We start from the raw sequence: 26,493 nt of genomic DNA, 5'->3' as shown, positions 1-26,493 counted from the left end.
ACACAAGGTGGAGGATTCTTTTACCCTGTTTCCCCTAAAATAAGACATCCCCAAAAAATAAAACCTAGTAGAGGTTTTGCTGAATTGCTAAATACAAGGCCTCCCCCGAAAGTAAGACCTAGCAAAGTTTTTGTTTGGAAGCATGCCGGCTGAACAGAATAACAGAGCATGCAGGATCAGTAAATGTACGTACCATAGAGCGTTGTACATGGAAATAATGGTAGTAACAAGAAATTCTTGATAGGATTCACAGTTTGTCTGGTTATGCTGGTTTGTGATGACAACTACTGTACAGTATATAATAAATGTTCATTTTTTTTGTTCAATAATAAATGTGAATGGAAAAATAAGACACCCCCTGAAAAATAAGACCTAGAGCATCTTTGGGAGCAAAAATTAATATAAGACACTGTCTTATTTTCGGGGAAACACGGTAGGTAGTGCCATTTTGCCAGGTTGTCTTTTGATCTGCCCAGTCCACTTCTGAGGCTGTTCAGGGACTTCCAAGTTGCCCATTCTTGGTTTGCCCCTGGAGACAGACCTTCATGGGGGGCCAACCAACTGGGATTTCCTGGCTTAGCTGCCCAGAGGGATGCCCTCGCTGTTGCTGAGGGAACATCAAGAGGAATGGTGGTCCTCATGAAGCTTTTCCTTGTTTGAGTCTACTGGGAGGAGGCCGACAGCCATGCAGTGGATGACTTTCACAGTGTTCAACCTTATTTCTCTCACAGTCAGTAGGAACTTCCCATTGCAAATCGGGGTGGGGGTGGGTGGGTGGGGGGGCAATGCCAGCTAGCTTGTAGAGTTTATCAGCATTTGTGCTTGGTGTTCATGCAGTGTTTCCTATATGTCAGTGTTTGACAAAGATGACACCAAGTTATTTAGGATGGAAATAGTGTTCAAGCTTTTGGCCTTCCCAGGTAACTTTCCATTTCCTATTGGCTTCACAATTACGTAAATGGAAAGCACACACTTGTGTCTTGGCAAGGTTAGGCTTCAGGTGGTTCTCTTTGTAGTAGCTGGAGAAATCTTTCAAGGCATTAGTAAGTTAGATTTCGACTGTTTCAAATTCTTTTACTTGTGTTGTTAGGCCAAGATCATCAGCATATATAAAGCTCTTTGTGAGTTGTGTTTGTGGCTGATCATTAGTAAAATTGTTAAACAAGGTCGGTGAAAGAATGCTGCCTTGGGGTAAACCATTCTTTTCCTCCTCCATCTACTTTTCCTGACTTGAAACTCCACAGAAGCTGTGATTTTCTAGGAGGGTCTGGACAGTTTTTGTAAAATCATAGTCCTGAATGATATGGAATACTTCATGAAGCATTTTCCTATGTTACACCGTGTCATAGTCTGCTATAAGGTCCACAAAAACTGTTCCCATAATGCAACCTTTCTCATATGCTTCCTTGATGTACTCAGACAGATTAAGAATTTGGGCTGTACAGTTTTTCCCTGGTCTGAAACATGCTTGTTGTGGCATAAGCTGGGGTTTAATAACAGGTCCTAATTGATTTAATAGCATCCTCTCATATACTTTATATAGATGGCAAATGAAAAGTGGAAGCTTGTGAAAAGTGATGGGGAAATTTGTAAACTGATTGTTCAATGCAGCTCATTCATGTAAGGAAAACAAAATTTTCTTCTTATATCCTTTGAAATAAAGAGGAATTTCCATAAAGGAAGTAGTTTGGCTCCTGGTTAAGGACCTAAAATATATTATTGCTCTCACTAACCTTTACTGAACCGACATGTGATCCCAAGAACATTTGTTCTCCAGGTATTACCCAGACCCATGATAAGACCTTAAAGCTATTTTTGAAATCAGGCCCAATGATTAGCTAATGTACACACTGTAAGCATAGAAACACAATTATTTTCCTTACAACTTTACCCACTGCATGTTTCTTAGGTTCTCTGGAGTGTAGGTTTTTTTTTTCTTGGATAATTTTCCACTGACCTTATAAGGTAATGTGAAATATACAGCAAATGGCTGTATGCCAGCTATGCAGCAGCAACATTAGAGTAATTTCAGGCAAAAGATACAAACTTCTAAAATTAAACACTGCAGAATACAATCTGTGAGAAAAAGGATGACACCACAAACCCAAGTTTGTATCCCTGCAAATGAAACTGAGTGGCACATTTATTATTGATATGTTTCTTTAGAAAGAGAATCTCAGTTTCAAATAAAAGGGAAAAAACATTTGTGAAGAAAACAATAAAGGTATTAATAAAGATCAACATATTTGCTGTGACCTTTTCTCAACAAGATGGAAGGTGGAGCTATTACTGCACAGTAACATTGGAGCCAGTTTGGCTTCTACACCAGCCGTCAGCTTCTAAAGTTGCAGTTTAGTTCATATTCGTATATTCTATCAACAACTAGGTCCTGCTCATTTTGGAGCTGTTAATAAAAGGAGATGAGAGGTGGCTTTAAAAAGAAATCTTAAAAAAGGATGCAAATTAATGTTTTCACCCAGGATGTAAACATGGTAGAGATTCGGTTTCTAAATTTGCAAGTGAGGGTACAGAACGAATTCTGTAAGCAATAGTCAATATTAGGAATCTGATTCAAGAAAGCATGCTTAACACATTCCAATGAGTGACATTCATGTAAACATGTAAAAAAAAAAAAGGTGGAATCTGGACAACCACCTGTTTGGCAGCATTAGAAAGGAATTTAATGTTCCCTTTCAAAGTGCTAATCATCTGGAATCATTTTTTAAGAGGGGGGAATTGAAGTCAGGGGAAACCAAAACACTTTTTTATATTGTATATAGCTCAAGCTCAGGATTGCAGCATCAGCTTGCTTCTGTGAGTGCAAAGTCCCAAACTGGTTCAGACTGCTAACCTTTGATCTACAAGGGATTTCTGCTTATTCTGGTATGGTAGAACAAGGCTGGATATAATGCAGTTTGAAACTGCATTATATACTCAATGTAGGCTCATATAATGCAGTCCAATGCAGTTAAACTGCATTATATGGGTCTACACCAGGCATGGGCAAACTTTGTGAGCCTGGACACGAGGGTCAGGCCAGGAGGGAGGAGGGCCAAGCACACACTAGGTGGGGAGGGTCTGGGTAAGGATGGGGCCAGGAGAGGGCAGGACAGTGCCTGGATTATCCTCAGGTTGTCCTCCGAGCATAAGGACAGGGCTGCTTGTCCCATCCTTATGCTGGAAGAAAAGCAGGACATACGGCAACTGTCCTGATTCTCCTTCCCATCCTTCTCCCCCAATCCTCGGGCTGTCCTCCTGGCATTATGCAGGGAGGAGGGTGAGACAGGCGGCAGCAAAGTGTGCTCCAGAGGGCTCTCAGCCACCACGTGCCTACCTTGAGCCGTCCTCCCAGCATAAGGATGGGGTCGCTCACATTGTCCTTATGCCAGGAGAGTGAAATACATGGTGGCTGAGAGCTGCTCCAAAGGGCTCTTAGCTGCTATGTGCCTTCCTCCTCCATTGTTTTGGCATAAGGATGCAGCAGGCCACCATATCCTTATGCCAAGAGGACAGGGAAAATGAGGAAGGCCTGGGATAAGCAGTTTTGGGCAATCTTAAAAATGTAGTTGATCTGAAAGTTTATCAGACAAATGCTAGCAAGATTCATTTTAAATTTGAGTCATGACAGTTTGCCACTGTCATCTAAATGCCTTTAAGTCTGGCCTGGAAGAGAGTGTGGGCAGAGAAAGGAATGCAGTGTATATACTCACATACTCAAAGACACATGAGATCCACTTCAGAACAGTTGTTGTTGTGCTGACATGGAGGATGGGTAGAGGCATTTATTCAACAGGACTCTAAAGCAGACACCCTTTGTTGCCCAGATCTTCCTTGCTATTTAACTCAGTTTTGATGTTTAGGTACTCTGTCTTTAACATCTTGCTTGCTTGTTTGTTTCAAAGCCATTAGAGAAATACAATCCAGTACAGTAGTGGTTCTCAACCTGTGGGTCCCCAGATGTTTTGGCCTTCAACTCCCAGAAATCCTAACAGCTGGGTAGTGTCAAAGCATAAAACAGAAAGAAAGAAGGGCTGCCATGTACACATTTACATTCTTTTTCAAAAGGTTACTAAAAAAATTGCTAATGCAAATACAGAAGCAGTGTATAGACCAAAAATCTGCTAAAACAAAAGACAAAACAACAACTGCAGAGAGCAGAAAGAGATATGCGAAAAGACAGATTGGTCATTTGAAAAGAGTTATCAGAATGTTGGTTGTTCTCCAACTGTTTCCCATTTCAGAAAATAGAAATGGTCTTGAAAACAGCCCTTTTGCATTGGCTTCCAAACACCCCATTGGTCTATGGAAGGAAAAGTGGCCATCTAGAATAAAATACTTTATTTATATTTTGCGCTATTTCCCCAAAGGGACTCAGAGCAGATTACAGGTACATATATGGCGAACATGCAATGGCCTCATACAATTGCCAGAGACAGACATTACACAAACAGAGGCAAGGCTTCCCTCTTTTCATCTCCGGCATCTGAATGTGCTTGACTCGGCCATAGGAAGGTGCTGTTGTTTCATTTTCCACACCAAGGAGCCTGTCGTCCATGGACACCTTTCCTGGTTGGATTTTTCCGGCACGTTTTTCAGGGCACCTTTTCTCTCCCCGCCATTTACATGGTTGTTTTCAAACTGCTAGGTGAGCAGAAGCTGGGCTGACAGCGGGAGCTCACCTCGACCCAGGTTTGAACTGCCAACCTTCCGGTCAGCAGGATCTTCTATAGTAAGCGTTTTAACCCACTGTGTTAGCCCAGCCCCTGTATCAACTGGGATGAATTTATATAGGAGACCTGAAGGAAACTTGCATGTATGTATAGAACAACACTTTCCAATGTCAGATCTCCACTGAGATCAGGGATTCGTCCTGTCCTTGATGGGATCAATCTCTTCTTGAAAATTCATTTGTGGTATAGTCTTGGATCTAGCCTAAAACTAGGATGGTCAATATTTTTCAGTGTCAGCAGCCATTTGTGTATTTACAACTATAGCTAGTGTACCAGTTGTTCCTGCCTCTAGAGATGTTGAACACAGACACAGTAATACATGTCTTTGTTACTTTTGACTTGGACCATTATAAAATAATTTACATGGGATATCTTGGAAAAGTTTCCAGGAATGTTTCACACCTATGAGGTATTCTAGATTTAAAATCTCATGATGGTTTTACCTCCATCGGAAACACATTTGGTGGTAACACGAAAAGAGATTTGTTAGTGTCTATTTCTAGGTTCTGAAGCTTGTTGTTACAGGAGGCCAGGCTGGCTCCTTTTCTGTTGTTCTTCAGGCAAAGACATGATTAATCAGATGAACCTTTGGAATGTAAACTGTTTATGTTATTTAAAAAACACTATGTTTGTTTTAACTGTAACTTTGTCTTTATTCATATTGTATTATTATTATTATTATTATCATCATCATCATCATCATTTATAATAGATAAACACAAATGAACTACACGAACTTGGAAACATTTTTCTTTCGCAACTATTTGTCAAAACACAATGTGGGATACATAAAAGAACAATCTAAACCAAAACACCAAAATAATGTTGTCCAAAAAAGTTTCATAATAAGAACAAAGCATAAATTTGGGAGAACGAACAAAGGCAAAGTTGTCATTGCGTTTAAAAAAACTGAATTAAAAGCAAGGATAAATAAGACTGCCGAGATGAGATCTATTTCAAGGCATCTAGACCTCAAGAATGTGGCCAGAAGGGAGCAGGACTGGATCCCTACTAGTCTAGCATCTCAATTAAATTGGAATAAACACCATTAGATCTTGTGAGGCTTAGTAGATTTGAATCAAACTGTTCAATGACTGAGTTTTGAAAGTCTGGAACAATTAGGAAGGATAATATATATGCCTATGGATAGAACGGTTGGCCCAGTAAGCCTGCTGATGGAAATGGAGAGGAGTAAGCAGACCTATGAATTCCAGGATCTACTTCTTCCTCCCTTTCATTCAAGTCAGGCAAGTACACCCAAGTTAGTAGAGCTCAAATCATAGAATCATAGAATTGGAAGAGACCTCATGAGCCATCCAGTCCAACCCCCTGCCAAGAAGCAGGAAAATTGTCTTCAAAGCACCCCCAACAGATGGCCATCCAGCTTATGTTTAAAAGCCTCCAAAGAAGGTGCCTCCACCACACTCCAGGACAGAAAGTTCCACTGCCAAACAGATCTCACAGTTAGGAAGTTCTTCCTCATGTTCAGGTGAAATCTCTTTTCCTGTACTTTGAAGCCATTGTTCTGCATCCTAGTCTCCAGCAGAAAACAAGCTTGCTCCCTCCTTCCTATGACTTCCTCTCACATATTTATACATGGCCCTCATCATGTCGCCTCTCAGCCTTCTATTCTGCAGGCTAAACATGCCCAGTTCTTTAGGCCACTATGCATAGGGCTTGTTCTCCAGACCCTTGATGATTTTAGTCGCCGGTCTCTGGACACATTCCAGCCTGTCAACATTTCCCTTCAATTGCGATGCCCAGAATTGGACACAGTATTCCAGTTGTGGTCTGACCAAGGCAGAATAGATGGGGTAGCATGACGTCCCTGGATCTAGACACTTTACTCCTATTTATGCAGTCCAAAATCCCATTGGCTTTTTTAGCTGCTGCATGACATTGTTGGCTCATGTTTAACTTGCCTACGAGAACTCCAAGATTTTTTTCACACCTACTGCTGGCTAGCCAGGCGTCCCCCATTCTGTATTGTTGCATTTTATTTTTTCTGCCTAAGTGGAGTATCTTGCATTTGTCACTGATGAATTTCATTTTGTTAGTTTCGGACCATCTCTATTATCTATTAAGATCGTTTTGAACTCTGCTCCTGTCTTCTGGAGTATTGGCTACCCCTTCCAGTTTTGGTGTCGTCTACAAACTTGATGATTATGCCTTCTAACCCTTTATCTAAGTCATTAATAAAGATGCTGAACAGAAGCGGGCTCAGGACAGAACCCTGCTTATGGCACTCCACTTGTCACTTCTTTCCAGGATGAAGAGTAAGCACTGGTGAGAACCCTTTGGGTTCGTTAACTTAATCAATTACAGTTCCAAATCAGGTAAGAGTATAGCGGTGTGAGGAGAGGAAAGGGGAAACATTCACAGATTTTGATGGACCAGAATACACATGGGGGGGGGGTGGCACTGTGAGATATATCAAGTCTAGGTCATGAAGGACATTAAGAAACATTAATCCTCTGCTCACATTGTTCACAGCTTTGAGAAATATCCCTCATCTCTCTTATGTTATTTGAGATGAGGTTTTTCTGGCTTCTAGCCTGCCTTCTTATCCAGAGGTTACAACAGAGTGTTTATATTTAGCAACTCTAGCATTGACCTACTATAACTCTTCACAATGTCTAATCAATATTGAAATTACAAAGATGCCTTGTCATATAAAACTGTCTTTTATTCAAGGATGTACCCACTTCAGAGGACACAATGACTCGCTTCACAAAAATAGGACCATATCTATTAAAAAGGTAAAGGTTTTTCCCCAACATTAAGTCTAGCCATGTCCGACTCTGGGGGTTGGTGCTCATCTCCATTTCTAAGACGAAGAGCCAGTGTTGTCCGCAGACACCTTCAACATGACTACATGGAGCGCTGTTACCTTCCCGCCAGAGCGGTACCTATTGATCTATTCACATTCGCATGTTTTTGAACTGCTAGGTTGGCAGAAGCTGGGGCGAAAAGTGGGAGCTCACTCCGCTACCTGGATTCGAACCATTGACCTTTTGGTCAGCAAGTTCAGCAGCTCAGTGGTTTAACCCGCTACACCATTGGTGGCTCTCCCATATCTATCATACGTCATAGAAAATGGCACACTGCAAACTTCACCATTTTCAATTTACTATGTTTCAATGCAGCTCTCACCCTACCAAGCCAACCGACTTGTAACTTTTAACTTTGAGTTGGCCTTAAGTATAACATCAAAATTTACTCTACAATCATAAAATAAACTTGAAGCTGCAATCATATGCATTTCTTACTTGACTAAAATCTCCATAAAACTACTTCTGAGTAGACAAACATAAAATTATGCTACTTAGGTAAAATCCTATGCATAGTTAACAAGTATAATTTATATAGGAACAGACAAGGTTTACTTCTGAATAAACATGCCAAAATTCAAATGTCACTGCCCATTCATTTCAACAGCATGTAGGCATGCCTAACATTCTTCACACTGGTTTGAGCCAAGACAGCATTGCATATCTTAAGCTAAGTTTACAGAATGTTAACAGAATGAGCTGGTAAAGTCCTAAAGTGCTTGAATAGTTAGTACCAATCCAGAATGCCAGAGATGCTAGCAGTTCATCCATGTTCTTAGAGAAGGAATTTTATAAATCTGGTGGAGTATCTTCTCATATAATTTGCTTTGTTTTTAAATGTACAATACGATTCTTTGTCTACACATTGGGATATCTGAAAATGTGGATAATAGCCAACCCTATATTATAACTATCATTGGAAGCACGCCATACAACAGCATTAGAGGATCTAGACTCAAATACTAATAGAAGGAAATATTTTTTGGAGAATCGAGAAGTGAAACTGTGGATATTGAGTCCATGGATAAGGGTGGTCATACTTAAATGTAACCTTAAAATGTAACATTATATCTCACCTGCAGAACCCCTGGTAGCTCAGCGTGTTAAAGCGCTGAGCTGCTTAACTTGCTGACCAAAAGGTCGCAGGTTCGAATCCAGGGAACGGAGTAAGCACCTGCTGTTAGCCCCAGCTTCTGCCAACTTAGCAATTCGAAAGCATGCAAATGTGAGTAGATCAATAGGTACAGCTCTGGCAGGAAGGTAATGGTGCTCCATGCAGTCATGCCAGCCACATTAACTTGGAGGTGTCTATGAACAATGTCGGCTCTTTGGCTTAGAAATGGAGATGAGCACCAACCCCCATAGTCGGACATGACTGGACTTAATGTCAGGGGAAAACCTTTACCTTTACCTATATCTCACCTGCAGGCTGCAACAGGATGTGCATTCACCCTTATTTGAAAATGTAGCTTGAGAATGTCCTTCTGGAAATTCTATTTTCTTAAAGGAAGGGACCACAAGGGCTATCTTTTTCATTACTCTCTCAGTGTATGAATCTACTGCTTTTAATGTTACATTTTATGGACTCGAACCATAGAGGTGCTTCCTTTGGAGGGAGTTTTGAGTTATTTGTTATTGTGTTGCTTCAGTCTGTTTCAAATGCATGACAACTCTGAGGTGACCCTACCACAGAGTTTGCTTAGCAAGATCTCTTAAGAGCTATTTGCTCTCCTCCAACTCTTTGCTGCTGAACCACATGTGCCAACACGACTGGTTACCTGAGTGTGCCACTTGTGGGCAATCAGTCTGAATCAATTTATCAAGCATATAATCCGTAGCAAATAGGAAATAGCTTCAAATAGCAAATAGCAATAACAAATAGCAAATAGCTTCAAATTGCGCAGACAGTGCTGGGGGAATTTCCCTGGAAAAACACTCTCTGGAAAGACATTAACCCTGCATACCATGCTCTTCTAGTACATACATGCATCCATCTGCTCTTAATTAAAATAAGAAGGCGATCCCAAAGTGCTGGATTCAAATATGTGTGCAATGTCATGTCTATTTTGACTCTATGACGTCAGGATGGGTGGGAGTGGAGGATGTTATTTGTCCAAGGAGATTCATATTAAGAATAGCACCATTGGTTTGGGAATTCCAACTGCCTTGGGGGAAAATGCATGAAAGCAACTCTCCCAAGAGGATTCTCTCCCCAACTAAGGAAAGAGTTCACTTCATTTTTAGTCCTTGTGCCCCTGCATTTTAAAAAAATAAATGGACAAGCTAGTAATTTCCCTTTACAAAGTTATTTTTGAATATAAGATTTTTAAAGAGTACAGTAAGCCCACTGTATCCACAAGGGTTCAGTTATGTGACACACGACCGGGGGGGGGGGGGGGGATGCCGGGCTGTGGCTCAGGCTGGTTAGCAGCCAGCTGCAATAAATCAACCTGACCGAGATCATGGGTTCGAGGCCAGCCCATGTCGAGGTGAGCACCCAACAATTAAAATTTAAAAAATAGCCCCTGCTCATTGTTGACTTAAGCAACCTAAAAGATAGTTGCATCTATCAAGTAGGAAATTTAGGTACCACTTATATGTGGGAAGGCTAATTTATGACACCATAAAAATCACCCAGCCACCGTTGGAATGAGGAAGTTGCCGTCACAGTGGATGATGAAGTAGCTGCTTCCCCTGTGGCCCGAATCAAGCATACCCTCAGGAAGCTGGAAGCTGGAGAAGGTTTAAATTGTCTCTGTGTCTGTCTCTGTTCTATGTTTTATGGCATTGAATGTTTGCCTTATATGTGTACAATGTGATCCACCCTAAGTCCCCTTCGGGGTGAGAAGGGTGGAATATAAATATACTGTAAATAAATAAATAAACATTAAATATTTAATTATTGTGTCAGAAGCAAACTGAGGATACAATTATAATGTATTTTAAAAGACAAACAAAGTTTTAAAAAACTTGGCATTGCAACAGATTTCCTTTGACCAGAAGATAGCCACTTGTAGTGTCTCTGGTGTTGCTATGAGAAGGTCCTCCATTGTGCATGTGGCAGGGCTCAGGCTGCATTGTAATAGGTGGTCTGTGGTTTGCTCTTCCCTATACTTGCATGTCATCGACTCCACTCTGTAGCCCCATTTCTTAAGGTTGGCTCTGCATCTCGTGGTGTCAAAGCGCAGTCTGTTCAGCGCCTTCCAAGTCACCCAGTCTTTTGTGTCCAGGGGGGTTGTTTCTCATCTAGTATCAGCCGTGAATTGAGGTTTCAGATTTTAGCTGCCACTTTTGGACTCCCACTTGCTGAGGTGTTTCTGCGAGTATCTCTGTGGACCTTAGGAAGCTGTTTCTTGATTTAAGGCATTGGCATGCTGGTTGATATCTGAAAAGCTGTTCGGATATCCGCCAGCTTATAAAATGGCAGTGATGTAATGTAGATACATCCATGTTTATGCTGTTGCCATTTACTAATGTGAGTCAATGATCCATGGCAGCTGGAAATCACTGGTCTATATTCTATATTTAGGGAAACAGTGGTGAACTCTGGTGAAGTTCTCAACACTTGAATGAATGCCTCCACTCCTTCCTGTCAGGTCTGATTGTAAACTATGTAAAGCCTCCTTTCGGCATTATCCTGAATGCATGAAGGGCTAGATCAGTGATGGGGACATAGAAAGAAATGCAAGTCTGGTTCCCAAATTACCCCAGCAGTGCTAGACACTTTTGTGCACGTAGCACAAAACTCTGTAAAGGACATTCAGCATCTGGCAGAATGTTAGTGACAGAGCAAAAGCCTTGATAAAGCATGGAAGTAGTGTAAACATGTTCAAGTAATCATGGCTGAAGAGTAGCTTTGTCCTCAACATATGATGGGCTCTCAGGTTGCCAGATATGGATATCTGTGTATACCTGAAGTGGTACAAGGTATAGCTTGTGGGCAAAGTACAGTCTTCAAACCTCTTTTTTGTGACCCTCAAGATCCCAGAACAGAGAACCAGTGTGGTGTAATGATCTACCTGTATCAAGAACTCTGGGAAATCAGTATTCAAATCTGTGGAGAAACACGTCACACTTTCTCAGCCTCAGAGAAGGCAAATAAATAATAATAATAATAACAACAATAATAATAATAACTTTATTCTTATATCCTGCTCCATCTCCCCAAAGGGACTCAAGGCAGCTCACATGGGTACTAAGCCCAGCAATACACAATAAAATACTATCACATAAATACATTTAAAACATAAAATCATAAAACACAGAATACATTAAAACATACTCAAGCAATAGCTATAGTCAGGCGCAGTGAAAATATTCCATTGGGGGCAAGGCAAATGTTGTCTGTGTGCAATCTCTCTCTCTCTCTCTCTCTCTCTCTCTATATATATATATATATATATATATATATAAATAAATGTAATGTTAGTTTTACTATGGAGTAAACAACAAAACCACTGAACCAAATAACACAAAATTTGGCTACAAAAGACAGTCATCCAAAATATGTATTTCAATAAAAAAAAAAACCCTAGAAAAATAGTGCAGATTACAGAAGATGAAGAAGAGCCTTTCTCCCCCTAACTGCCAGTTAGAAAGGTAGGCTCTGCTGCCTTTAGCCCGCCCCCTCCGCTGCCTTTAGACCCCGCCCCCTTTGTATCCTAGCAACTCCCTCAGCCAAAATGTCACCCAGGGCACAGGCAGAGTGCACTTAGGCCTGATCCACACTACCTATAAAATACAGATTATCTGATTTGAACTGGATTATATGGCAGTGTAGACTCAAGGTCCTTCCACACCCCGATATTACCCATTTATAATCTTATATTATCTGCTTTGAACTGGATTATCTTGAGTCCACACTGCCATATAATCCAGTTCAGTGTAGATTTTATACAGCTGTATAGAAGGGGCCTCATATAATCCACTTCTAAGCAGAAAATGTAAGATTATAAATATAATATGAAATAATTACTGTGGTATAATAATACAGAACAATATAATCTCTAAAACCAGGACAGTAAGCCTCCGGTGGCTCAGTGTGTTAAAGCGCTGAGCTGCTGAACTTGCAGACGAAAAGGTCCCAGGTTCAAATCCGGAGAGCCAAATGAGCGCCCGCTGTTAGCTCCAGCTCCTGCCAACCTAGCAGTTCGAAAACATGCAAATGTGAGTAGATCAATAGGTACCGCTCCGGCGGGAATGTAATGGCGTTCCATGCTGTCATGCCAGCTTCTGCTAACTAGTAGTTTGAAAACATGCAAATGTGAGTAGATCAATAGGTACTGCTTCAGTGGGAAGGTAACGGCGCTCCATGCAGTTATGCTAGCCACATGACCTTGGAGGTGTCTGTGGACAATGCCGGCTCTTCGGCTTAGAAATTGAGATGAGCACCAACCCCCAGAGTCGGACATGACTGGACTTAACGTCAGGGGAATCCTTTACCTTTACCTTTTAATTACTGTGGTATAATAATACAGAACAATATAATCTCTAAAACCAGGACAGTAAATAAAGAGCAACACTCTGAAAGCAGGGAAATTGGGAATTCCAGAAAGGAAACAATCAGGGCCAGCTAACACTTCCCAACAAAGGATTCCCCCAGGCAGGAAGCAGCCAGGCTTTGAAGCTGCAAGGCCATTAAATGCTAATCAAGGTGGCTAATTGCAGCATTCATACCTGCCACACTGAGACTATTACTTGCTATTCAAACTGGCCAACCAAGGATTCCGCATGGTAGAAAGCGGCCAGACTCGCAAGCAGCAAAGCTATTCAGTGCTTTTCAACCTGGCCAACCAAGATTTCCCCTAGGTGAAAAATCCCCAGGCTTTGAAGCCACGAGGCTACTCCGTCCCATTCAACCTGGCCTAGCAAGGGTGCCCTAAATAGAAAGCAGCCAGGCTTTTAAGCTGCAAGACAATTTAATCTGGCCAAACAGTGATTCCCCCACAAAGGAGAGAGCCAGGCTTCACAGCGGCTCTTTTAGGGTGTTACTCCAGAAAACGGCCAGGCTTTGAGGCTGCAAGGTTATTCACTGCTACACCACCTGGCCAACAAATGATTCCCATAAGCCACAGCAACACATGGCTGAGCAAAGCTAGTATCTTATAAACCTCTACTGAATGGACCGGAAAGAGAGCAGTAGCTGGGTCTAGGTGGAGGTAAGGGACAGTCGTCAATTTATGCCCATTTAATCAAACACACATTTAAATAGCCAGATTTTCAGATGTTTACGGAATGTGGCCAGGGTGGGGGCTAGTCTAATGTTTCTTGGGAGGGAGTTCCAGAGCCGGGGGGCCACCGCTGCTCATCCCCGTGTTTGAGACGGCATTGGAAGCGAGATGAGGGCCTCCCCAGCAGACCTCAAAGACCACACAGGCTCATAGTAGGAAATGCGATCACAAAGATTAGCCGGACCTGAACTGTTTAAGGCTTTATAAGTGATAACCAGCACCTTGAATTGGGAGCGGAAACTTATCGGCAGCCAGTGGAGCTGTAAAGACATCCATCCTCTGAAGAAATCTTGCCATGAAAACCCTTTGTCATAACTCAGAATCATCTTGAAGATACATAACAGTAAGCTCCTATGACATTCATAAAGCCTCCAAATGAGCCTAATATTTAGGGGGGGGGGGAATCCTTAAATCACCATCAAACTTCCACAAATGACACCAACCCATTGCAATTTAGCTTTACTCACTTATGGTTCCCAGTTTCCTTCCCATACAGAAAAAAGAAACCTGAACAAAAATGAAGTTTAATCAAAACCAGGAGTGACAACAATGAAACTGAATCAAATTGAATGTGTACCACAGTTATGGGAGTCTCTGGAGGTATGAATTGTTCTCCCTAGCCTCCAACAAAATTCCACAAACCATAAATCAGAAAACGAAAAAGATGACATGGTAGAGCCCTCCATCACACCAACCAGTGCTGGGGGATGAAGTAATAGGCTTGAGACAGCTGCCCTTGAGAGACCATAACAAAGATATAGTATCTTGACTGGACAGATGGAGGGACAGAAACTGAGCTCCTATTACACACTGCCATCTGGAAGACATTTGGCACTAAATGACCCATTTTTTACTTACACACACATAATCAGAATTACAGGTCATTCTTTATGGACAAGCATTATCCAACAGCAAGATAAGCTAACTAAAGGTGTTGCAAAGCAAGGCTTGGAATGAATTTTAAGGGTAAAATCAGAGATAGTTGAAGAATCCATTGGTCTGATACAGATGGCTAACAGTCTTAATACAATACAATCAGGCAAATCCAAGAGGTAGAAATGCAAAGGAAGCACTGCATGTAAAAAGTATTCCAGATTCTAAACACACTGTCCCAAAATAGCTGTTGGATACTTTTGTATAACTAGAAAAATAAAGCAATGCAAATGCAGACGATAAGGCTTCATAATCTTTCCAACAAAATAAATTTCCACTTTGTATTTGAAAGACTGCATTCTTGTGTTTGCCAAAATCAAATTTCCCATAACTATCTCCTTGCCCTCTCAGATGAATTGGTCCTGCTTGCAATTTCAATTATGTACATGTTGATATTACACAGTGTAGTTTTCTTACACGGATTTCTCTACGCAACAATAACAATCCATTTACATACATCTCTTTTACTGCATGTTCAAAATATGGGGACATATGATTTATCTATACTAATAACTCATCCTCCGTTAAGATAAATGTTGGTTTGTTCTTCAAAAAAATATTCTGCAACTCCAAAAGTTCAAACCAAATCTAGCAGTTTGGAAGTCACCAACTCCTTCCATTCTTTGTCATTCTAACAGAAGTGTATTTAGTGGGATGGCATTATGTAACTCCCTACATTCACCATCTGCTAAGGGTGCTTTCAAAATACCCATCTGGAACTACAATATTGCTCAGCTTGATGACTGACAAATTAGGATAAGTAGGGAGCTGACCCATTCACAATTATCCCTCTACTTCCACAACTCATTTAGTACAGCAGATCCTTGGTATTTACTGCTGTTTCATTTCAGGACAACTTCCTCCCCCAATGGATACTAAGATCAGTGGATGCTCAAGCTATATTATATACAATGACACAGTAAAATTGTATTCCTTATATAAGACAGGAAAATCAAGGTTTGCGTTTGGATTTTTCTTGCGGGAGTGGGCAGATATTTCAAGCTGTGGATGATTAACTCCATAGATACAGAATCCGTGGATACAAAGGGTCGGTTGTATTTCTTCGCCATCAGAAAACATTCTTAATTGGCAAAACAGATAATGCATAAGACCAGAGATATCTTCAGAGTTAAACTATGGGTTCCTGCCCCAAGTAGGATCCTCTTAGCTCACTTTTGGGGTCACAAAACAGTAAATATTTGAAACTTTTCCACAAATCTTTTAGCAACAATGTGCTTTGTTTACAGAAGACTCTGCAAAAAATGCTTCAGCTGTACTTCATAAAAAGGAAAATCTGCCTGTTTAGCAAGCCTTGCAAATACTGATTTATTATCAGTAAATGCTTGATTTTTATACCTATTTTTATACCTCTATACTTGGGGTTATGGACAAATTTCTCAAGCAGAAAGGTCATGAGTTTAAGAAATTCTGCTTTAGAAAACAAATTTGAATGCATAAAATGTATCAAAGAGCACTATGTCCACACTTGAGAAGCAAACTTAACACCTCATTTTCATACAGATGCAAAAAAGGAATCATAGCCCACAAATCTGATACTGAAATTGTATTCATTTTACAGGATTAGCCATGTGCATAGTTCCCAAATTGTTCCATCTTTTCTCCACTCATAAGGGGAAGCTTAACAGCAACATGACCTAATAGTTGGTATAATGTCACAATGGCAGAAATAGGTCTATTCTTGATAACGGATTCTCTCTATTAGGCTCCAAGACAGACAACTGAGAGATTTATTGCTTTTCCTCCATTTTCAAAAGATACAGTTACATTCAGGATGGAAAAGGGACAATGGTGAGACTGTGACCCTTGGGACTCCTGAGCAGATGCTACAGACAAATAGGAAAATGCAATCTTTGCCTTCCACAAAAGCCTTGCTCTCATGTTGAATTTGATTTCTTATGTACTATAATATTTGGAATCACTTTTCCACACCAAATATGTGACTTTTAGAAGCCTGTTCCAACACAAGAGCAGTTGTGTCCTCTTTAACATTGCCTGTTTTTCAATCTTGTAACTCAGAGATTTACAGCAGAGTGAACTGGTTATAACAATTCTACAATGTACTACTTTGAGAAGTACAGGAAGTTTCAGAGTTACAAACATCCAACTTATAAACGACTTGTAGTTAAGAATAGGGGTGAGACAACAGGAAGTGAGATAAACCTACCCCTCGGAAAGAAAATTCACCCCTGGAAGAGTTATCATGGGGAAAGGGTATCTCGACTGAAGCTTTATCACCAATCCTTGCTTCCACAACAAGCAAAATTTTTCAAAATCCAATTACCACAGAAAGTAAGGTGAAATCTTCTGAATAGGGCCACAGACAGCAAAACAAATGCCACAGGGGTGTTAACCCTTCCCGATGCTATCCAAAGCCGTGTGTGTGTGTGTGTGTGTGTATCTATTGCTTTTAAAAAATGTACCTGTCCCGACTTAAATGTACTTTTAAAAAATGTACTTGTCCCGACTTAAAAACAAATTCAACTTAAGAACAAACCTACAAAACTTATATTGTTCATAACTTGGGAACAGACTGAATTTCATTAATCACTCCATTATGAGTGATTACTTAAAAGCAGGTTCTTCAAAGTTTCTATTGCAATCTTCAGGGGGAAAAAAGAGTCCTCCCCCATATTCCATTGGCTTCTTCCAGCCTTTCATAATTCAGTGACAGGTACTACATGATACAGTTTTAAGCTTCTTCTATATGTTTTCTAAAAGCAATATTCCTAACCTATTGCCAGATTTCATTATAACAAACAGCACATTGCAGCATTTTTGTTAACCTTTCTCCAAAAAGTATAGCAGGCAGGAAGTGATAAAATAATGTGTTTACATTTAGCCTTGTTAAAATACATCTTAAATTCACCACTCTGTAATTCTATTAAGCTAGAAAAAAGCAAACTATTCTAGAAATGCAAGTATCATACATAATCAAGTATCAGATGAGCAGAATATAAGCCAAGGCATCTAATTTTACCACAAAAAACTGGAAAAACTTATCTACTCGAGTATAAGACGTGGGTGGAAAATGCAGCAGCTACTGGTAAATTTCAAAAAATAAAATAACAATAGATACCAATAAAATTACATTAATTGAGCCATCAGTAGGTTAAATGTTTTTGAATATTTACATAAAACGTTAATTTAAGATAATAATAACACTTTAATAAGATAAGATTGTCAACTCTGATTACCTATATCAGTGGTTCTCAACCTGTGGGTCCCCAGGTGTTTTGGCCTTCAACTCCCAGAAATCCCAGCCAGTTTACCAGCTGTTAGGATTTCTGGGAGTTAATGGCCAAAATATATGGCGACCCACAGGTTGAGATCCACTGACCTATATGCTCGAGTATAAGCCGACCCAAATATAAGCCGGCCAGGACCCTCACTCGAATATAAGCCAAAAGGGGCTTTTTAAATCCTATAAGGGGCTGAAAAACTTGGCTTATACTCGAGTATATACGGTAGTGCTAGAAAAAGTAAAATTTTCTGAAATTCTAAGTATTACTTATCCTAACTACTTTGGGGTAATATGGCTTCATGCAGTTTGATAAGACACTTAAACAAGTACTCTGATAATTAATTCTGCTTACAGTTTAATTCTGTAATCACAAAGGGTCTCAGTATACCTTGAGATTTTCATTTTGGTGGAGTGGAGTAAAGCTGTAAAGCCAAAAATTCCTGACTATAATACAAATTTCAGGAATCTTTAAGAGTGAGCCATGACAATTAAAATGGTATGAAACTGATATAACAATGTAGTGCAGGTATATTTTCTTCTCAGTATCTGGAGGCCTTTCCACACAGCCCTATATCCCAGAATATCAAGGCAGAAAATCCCACATTATCTGAGTGTGGACTCAGATAACCCAGTTTAAAGCAGATATTGTGGAATTTTCTGCCTTGATATTCTGGGATATAGGGCTGTGCGGAAGCACCCTTAGTCTCTTGCTATCAATCAAGACAACACAAAACCAAAGCTTGACAAAAAGAAAAATAAAGAACCAATCTGAAATGAGATCTGTCTTCTGCTCGCAGCCAACTGTAAAAAAACAACCAAATAAAAGCAACAACTAATCAGCATTCATTGTTAAATGTAACAAACACTATGGTTCTGAATCTACACACAGCTTACTTTTAAAGGATCTACCAAGAAAGATCAAAAAGGTCTAACCAGCATGTAGCTAATTTATCTCTTCTCTCCCATGGGATGCAAAAATCGTAGTTCTTTCCTTTTATTTACTAGCTAATACCAGGATCATTCAGACCAATTCGGCTCAAATGCAACTTTCATGAGAAGTGCTTTCCTAAGATTGCACTCCAAATTCATGGCCACTTCATCTCTGGATTCTACCAGCACAAAGGAACTGAATAGACAGATGTAATATATATCTTCACTTCATTCCAGGGAAACCCCCCTACTCATTGCTGTTTGGGCTTTTTTTTTTTCATTTGATAGTCTGTAAAAAAGGGCACTGCCATTGAGATATTGGAACAGTTTATGGGGCAATGGGTAGAACCACAACAATCATGGCTAGTCAACTATACCTTGTTGCAGTCAGCTCAGCAGAGCCTACAGTAGTTTCAAATCCATCAGAAAGATGAGTGTTTAATGGCTCTTTGGAAGAATCTACAGCAGATGGTGATTGGATGACATCAGTTGGAGCAGAGGAACTGCATAAATGAGATAGGAAATATATTAAGGAATTATTCCTTCAGCTGTGTCTAATATAAACATTGATCTGAGCTCCATTATTTGCAAGAGTAACTTCAAAACAATGATGCATGTTCCTTTCTCAAACCTTTGGCAGTGTTGCCAGCTCAGGAGAGGAAAATCCCATCTCAGTCCCTCGATCCATGAAGTCCATTTAAAAATATATTAATAATGGCTTCAAAATGAATAGAAGAATTACTTTGGGAGGAGGTTACTCTCTGACCATGAGAAGAAGGACTAAATTGATATACGAGGGCTATCCAGAAAGTAGGTTACACTTTGGAATTAAAAATGAACAAAGTATAGGAGAAAACATTTACCATATGCAGTTGAAAGCCACACCCAAATACCACATCTCATGTAATCGCCGTTCAAATCTAGGCACTTACCATAGCGATGAATGAGCTTTGCAACTCCTTCCCCACTAAATTCTGCTGCTTGCTTCCTCAACCACTTGTTTCCAACAATGGGGGTGTGGCTAGCAACGCAGTGTTTTGGCGATGCTGCGCAGTTGCGAGAAGGGATGACCGGCTGGTTGAGGATGCAAGCGGCAGAATTTAGTGGGGAAGGAGTTGCAAAGCTTATTCATCGCTATGGTAAGTGCCTAGATTTGAATGGCGACTACGCGGGATGTGGTATTTGGGTGTGGCTTTCAACTGCATATGGTAAATGTTTTCTCCTATACTTTGTTCATTTTTAATTCCAAAACGTAACCTTTGTTCTGGATAGCCCTCGTAATAAGCCAAGGTGTACTGTGGAAGTAGTGAAAGAAATCTGTCTCAGAAATTCTCAGTGGGGATGTGGACTTTAAAGCATTTCTGATAGACTTCTAATTGTTTATCCACCAAAAGATGCACACATGGTTCTCCTCATCACTTTTACCCTCATAACAACTCATAAATGTGATTGGTACAAGCACTATGTACCCTTGGAATGGATCCCCACATTCTTTAGTTCCTTGGGAGTAAACAAACAAACTAATTAAAAACTCATGGACACAGCAGGAAGAGCCCTGGAGTATTTAAAAAATTTAAAAACATTTTGAAACTCATAAACGAATTAAGTGGATTTGAGAAATATATCAAATTTGAACTTCATTTTAAATATTCAGATGAAGAAGTACAAAATATGTATTTTCAACTTGACAGCTCTATGTCCTCTCACTCAATTCTGTGCCATCAGAATTATCTGAACAAAACAATCTAAACTGGTTTAGAAGAGATTATTAAGAAGCCCTTTCCAATCCACTCTACAGATTCTTGGGGAACACAGTGGAAGGATAAAAACTACTTCCAAGTTGCGTCCAAGACTGTGCGTTTTCAGTGCATGAAACACTCAAAAGAAAATACTCCACAGTTTAGCTGCCAGCTGCTTAACAACAGCTGCAAGTAGCAAACAGTAAATACATTCAAAAGACCCATGGATTCAGTCTGCAAATTAAGTCAATACTTTGATCAACAACTGCAAGCTCCCGTCTCAAGTTTGCAGGTATCTGGGTCAAACTTGGAGAGAGCATGCATCTGAAGTTTTATTTTAAATATCTGGAACAGCTCTGTTGAAAGGAATAGGAAATATGGTACATTTTTAGCATTTGAAGCTGGTGAAAACAACAACAGCATGGAGGCACATAAATAAAAAGTTAGTGAATGTGATTAATTTAAGGTAGCATTTGAGATGTGTCCCAAAAATGTCTAAGCAAGGGAAGAACACAATCACAGTAGGTATAACATGAACTATGCATTTACACAGCCAGCTCAATTAACATTCAACTAAGTTGTTGAGTAAAAACTACAATTTCAATCTTAGGGGAAACATCTGAATACAAAAGCACACAAGGAACACTTGTATGAGATTCATTATCACATTCATCATTGATTACTCATAGTGAAAACCAAGAACTTATAGCCATTGTTGGTATTTTCATGTCATCATTGCAATTTATCCCTAAGAACATGGTTAAAGGTAAAGGTAAAGGTTTTCTCCTGACATTGAGACTAGTCATGTCTGACTCTGGGGGTTGGTGTTCATTACCATTTCTAAGAGGTTCAGGACCGGCCAATCTTTGCGACCGCATCTACGAACCTGTGTGATATCTAAGATCTTCTGGGGAGGTTCTTCTCTCACTCCTGCCCCATCACAGGCACAACTAGTGGGGATGGGAGTGGGCCCCAGCTCTGGAACTCCCTCCCCAAGGAGAACAGGTTAGCACCCACCCTGTCCATCTTCCATAAAGAACTAAAAACATGGATGTTCTGCTGTGCATTTGACGAGATAATCCCTTAAATAACCTGGCTCCAATTAGGACATCAAATCTTGTCCTTGCACTTTATTATTGTCCTCTACCCAAAGATATTATTACCAGTCTTACACTGAACACCACTACTCATCGGACTCATGCACTTTATCAATTAGCCCTGTTTTCAAAAGTCAGTTGCACCAGCCCGCCCATCCATGCCTAGACATGGGCTTTATTTCAGGCTCATTGCCTGCTAGTTCAAGATTGTTTTTATTTTGTCGCAACTGCTATGTTGTTATAATTGTTGCTGTTTTATTATGTTTTATGATATTGTGTATGTATTTTAATGTGTTTATATTTTACAATGTTGACCGGGCTCGTTCCCATGTAAGCTGCTCCGAGTCCCCTTGGAGAGATGGAAGCGGGATACAAAAATAAAGTTGTTATTACAGTAGAGTCTCACTTATCCAAGCTAAACAGGCCGGCAGAAGCTTGGATAAGCGAATACCTTGGATAATAAGAGGGGATTAAGGAAAAGCCGAATACACATCAAATTAGGTCATGATTTTACAAATTAAGCACCAAAACATCATGTTATACAACAAATTTGACAGAAAAAGTAATTCAATATGCAGTAATGCTAAGTAGTAATTACTGCATTTACAAATTTAGCACCAAAATATCACAATATATTGAAAACATTGACTACAAAAATATGTTGGATAATTCAGAACATTGGATAAGCGAGTGTTGGATAAGTGAGACTCTACTGTATTATTATTATTATTATTATTATTATTATTAAGTGGAAGAGCCGGCGTTGTTTGTAGACACCTCCAAGATCATATGGCCGACATGACTGCTTGGAGCGCAGTTACCTTTCTGCCGGAGCAGTACCTGTTGATTTACTCACATTTGCATGTTTTCGAACTGCTAGGTTGGCAGAAGCTGGGGCTAACAGTGGGAGCTCACCACATTCCACAGTTTCAAACCACCAATCTTTCGGTCAGCAAGTTCAGAAGCTCAGCAGTTTAATTCACTGTACCTCCAGGGTTACAAAACAGAATAACCTACTCCCAAAAATACACTTTGTGAACTAGGAAAGTATGATAATATATTCTAACCATCTCTACTGCTGCTATTTTAAAACAGGTGAAAAACAATATTTCTCATGAGTTCAGTGCCTTGTCCAAGAAAATGAGGCTATGACTCAAACTGACAGTCCAAGAGAAGCATCAGCTCCTTCCTCCCTGCCTTTTCCCTCCTTCCCTTCCTTCCTCTTGTCCTTTCTCATTCCATATAAACAGAGATGGAATTAGCATACATTGCTGCTACTCTCCAAGGCACACAGAAAACATCACCCTGATACTTCTTACAGAAAGGATATTCTGAAGTATGTTTATGGGACTAAGAAGAAGAATATGTATGGGTATGAAGTATATTTACATAGGATGATTTTTACAGCTTTCCAAATCAAGGCTCCTTTTAAAAGTGAGAGAGAGAAATGTTCTGCTACTGTGAATTAAGAGATACATGAAGGCTTTTAACATGACATCAACTACATCTGTTATGTACACATCAGACTTACAGACAGAGAGGTATGGCTGATAAAGAAAGGTTGGGATCCTATCCAGAAAAAACTTCCCATTCCTAATCTGTTGCCGAGTGCATCAAAGCATTTCTGACATATGGTGACCCTAAGGTGAACTTGTCACAGGTTTACTGGGACTGAGAGTGTGTGACTTATCCAGGCCAGCCCTACTGGGTTTTCATGGGCCAGCAGAGATTCATACCCTGGTCTTAAGAATTGTATGTCAATACTCAAGTCACTACACAATAAAGGGAATAAAGAAGAAACTAACGAAAAAGGTAACAGTTGTAAGATACAGCAGGGATGTTGCGAATAGGATGACTTGGAGGTCTCCCATTCATTCACTACAAGTTGAAGGCAACTTGATGGCAGTTAACAACAACAAAGACAGAAGTCATTTCTTCCTATTCCCTCTGTTATGATTCCAACTTACGTTTTCGTTCCTAGTGAGATAAAAGCAAACACTGTGCCTAGACACCCAGATAGGCTATAACTATGACATCATATTCAGTTTCCAACACATTTTCTATAACCCTGGCTTTGAAGTAGAAAAGAAAAGAAAAGGTTATCATAAAGAACCTGATTAGTAAAACATAATAGGATAGGAAGCTCCACAGTGCCTCTTTGCCATGTAACAACAACACACGTAATTGGAATGAAAGTAGCAGTAGAACAAGCAAATGAAAATGCAATCTTTTTTATAGCACCCCTCTGGAATCTTGGCAAGCTACAAAGATATTGTGCCAGACGATGAGATTAGTCAGAAAATACATAACTTGGGGCCAAATCTCCACCCTCTTCCTACCCATTCCATGCACACACCTTAAATTGTTAAGGACTTAATCATCCCACAACAAGTTATTACCATGGGGGACAAGGATGGAGGGAGCAGAATCTCAAGTTGAGTCACTTGAATGTAAAAGAAAAGATTGAAGTATGGAATGGAATATAGTTGTCACTCCACATATATGGTTTTGAGTTTTGCAGATTTGACTAAACTCTGGATCCTCCAGTGTGACTCTATGGATCAACTTCCTCCAGTCATGCTGGAGGACAACAGATTTCTAGAGAGAATACTTCTCCAAAAATCTCAAGGCCCTCAAATGCAATTCTATGGTCCACTTACAGCAGATGGGGATTGTAGAGCAGTGGCGGTCAACCTGTGTGTACCCATGTGTTTTGGCCTACAACTACCAGAAATTTCAGCCAGTTTAACAGCTGTTAGGATTTCTGGGAGTTGAAGGCCAAAACATCCGGGAACCCACAGGTCGACAATCACTGCTGTAGAGTCATGTTGGAAAATAGCAATTTCTTTAGTCATGTTTTTTCCCTCACTTTAATGGGGTCTCTATGGTCTTAAGTTCAGTAAATATGAAGGACTGACTGCACGGATACATAATGCAAAATGAGACACATTCACCCAATACAGTTAGAGAATTATGATTCCACTTAAATTGCCAAAGTATCATCCTATGAATGTTCACTGAGGCACCATAGTTCTTTGGCTGAAAATTGTAAATAGACCTTCCTAAGCTGCAAATCCCATGATTCTGTAGAACACAGGACTTAAAATGGACTTATCCAGGCCAGCCCTACTGGGTTTTCATGGGCCAGCAGAGATTCATACCCTGGTCTTAAGAATTGTATGTCAATACTCAAGTCACTACACAATAAAGGGAATTTTTTTTTCGTGTCAGGAGCAACCGGAGTTGCTTCTGGAGTGAGAGAATTGGCCGTCTGCAAGGACGTTGCCCAGGGGACGCCCGGATGTTTTTGATGTTTTTACCATCCTTGTGGGAGGCTTCTCTCATGTCCCCGCATGGAGCTGGAGCTGATAGAGGGAGCTCATCCACACTCTCCCCAGGTGGGATTCGAACCTGGCAGCTTTCAGGTCAGCAACCCAACCTTCAAGTCACTTAGTCCACTATGCCATCTGGGGGCTCCAATAAAGGGAATAAAGAAGATGCACATGCAGTGTGAAATGGGTCATGGTTGAAACTGTTCTGTTTGAGTTTCAGTTAAGGATTTTTTTTGGGGGGGGAGGTGCGGTGAAGAGACGTCGGAATGTTTATTTAATTTATATTATTATATTATAACTGCTGCCACCACTTGTAAAGATGTTTATAATGCGGCCACTAGATGTAAAGGGGATTATCCATGCTTGCCACCACTGTGGGAAGATATAGCCACTAGCTACTTAGAGAAGAGACCTTTTAATTTTTGTTTTTCTTCTTTCTTCTTGTTTGTTTTTGATGATAATATATATATGACAGAAGCTGAGATGTTTAAAAGAACAATAACACATTTATTCTGGCACAGAGCTTAATGGTTACAATAACTTTCTCTTTAGAGGCACTTTGGTTAACAGTTGCAAAGCTAGAATGAGGTGTTTCAAACTTCTTAAAATGTCACTTCTTTCTTTACTGCTCTAAACTGCAGTCACCCTATGAATTACAATCACATATTATCTGTTCCTCATTAGGAGACAGACTACTTTAAAATAAGTCACCAAACTTATTTTAAATTGACTCAAAAATAAGCATTTGAGTCTCCCTGATCCTTTCAACTGAGGGTCAGTCTTCACTGTACCTCATCAGGGCACAGACTAACTGCTTCTTTTTCAAACCTGCACTTCTCCACCAAAACGGCAGTTGGCTCCACCCACTTCTCCATGGCAACCAACTCATGAGTGCAAAGTAACTGAAATATTGACCCTTTTAAAATGCAATTAAACATGACATCTGTAAACTAAAAAAATCACACTTCGTTTCAGGGGGGAATCAATGTTTCCAGTAAAATATTTCAGGAACATCTCAGCAAACAAGAGTCCAAAAGTGGCAGGCTAAAACCCAGAACCTCAAGCCATGGCTGATACCGAATGAGAGACTCCCTCCTGGGCATACAGAAGACTGGGTGACTTGGAAGGCACTGAACAGACTGCGCTCTGGCACCATAAGATACAGAGCCAACCTATTACCTATAATCTATTACAATGCATCTGAGCTCTGCCACATGAACAATGGAGGACCTTCTTACAGCAACACCACAGGCACTCCAAGTGGCCAGCTACTGGTCAAAGGACATTTAGTATAATGCCAAGTTTTTAACTTTGTTTGTGTTTTTAAATACATTATGACTGTACCCTCGGTTCGCTTCTGACACAATAAATAAATAGTAAAATATTTGAAAACTTACAAGTAGTCTTAT

At 40.2% G+C, this 26,493-nt stretch overlaps 1 protein-coding gene across 5 annotated transcripts in view; it reads right to left on the bottom strand.

Annotated features, from left to right (window-relative positions):
- The window catches only part of tacc2 (transforming acidic coiled-coil containing protein 2), a 241,272-nt gene that overhangs the window by 123,291 nt on the left and 91,488 nt on the right, over positions 1–26,493 (bottom strand). For all 5 annotated transcript variants that reach the window (XM_062976022.1, XM_016992233.2, XM_016992239.2 and 2 more), the window contains exon 7: positions 19,294–19,419. In XM_062976022.1, the coding sequence (XP_062832092.1) occupies positions 19,294–19,419 (126 nt within the window). The remainder of the gene's footprint in view (positions 1–19,293; positions 19,420–26,493) is intronic.

This window comes from Anolis carolinensis, chromosome 3 (assembly GCF_035594765.1).
Source record: "Anolis carolinensis isolate JA03-04 chromosome 3, rAnoCar3.1.pri, whole genome shotgun sequence".
Classification (NCBI taxonomy): domain Eukaryota; kingdom Metazoa; phylum Chordata; class Lepidosauria; order Squamata; family Dactyloidae; genus Anolis; species Anolis carolinensis.
Note: the sequence above shows the minus strand (reverse complement) of the source record. Positions and strands in the feature narration are given on the sequence as shown.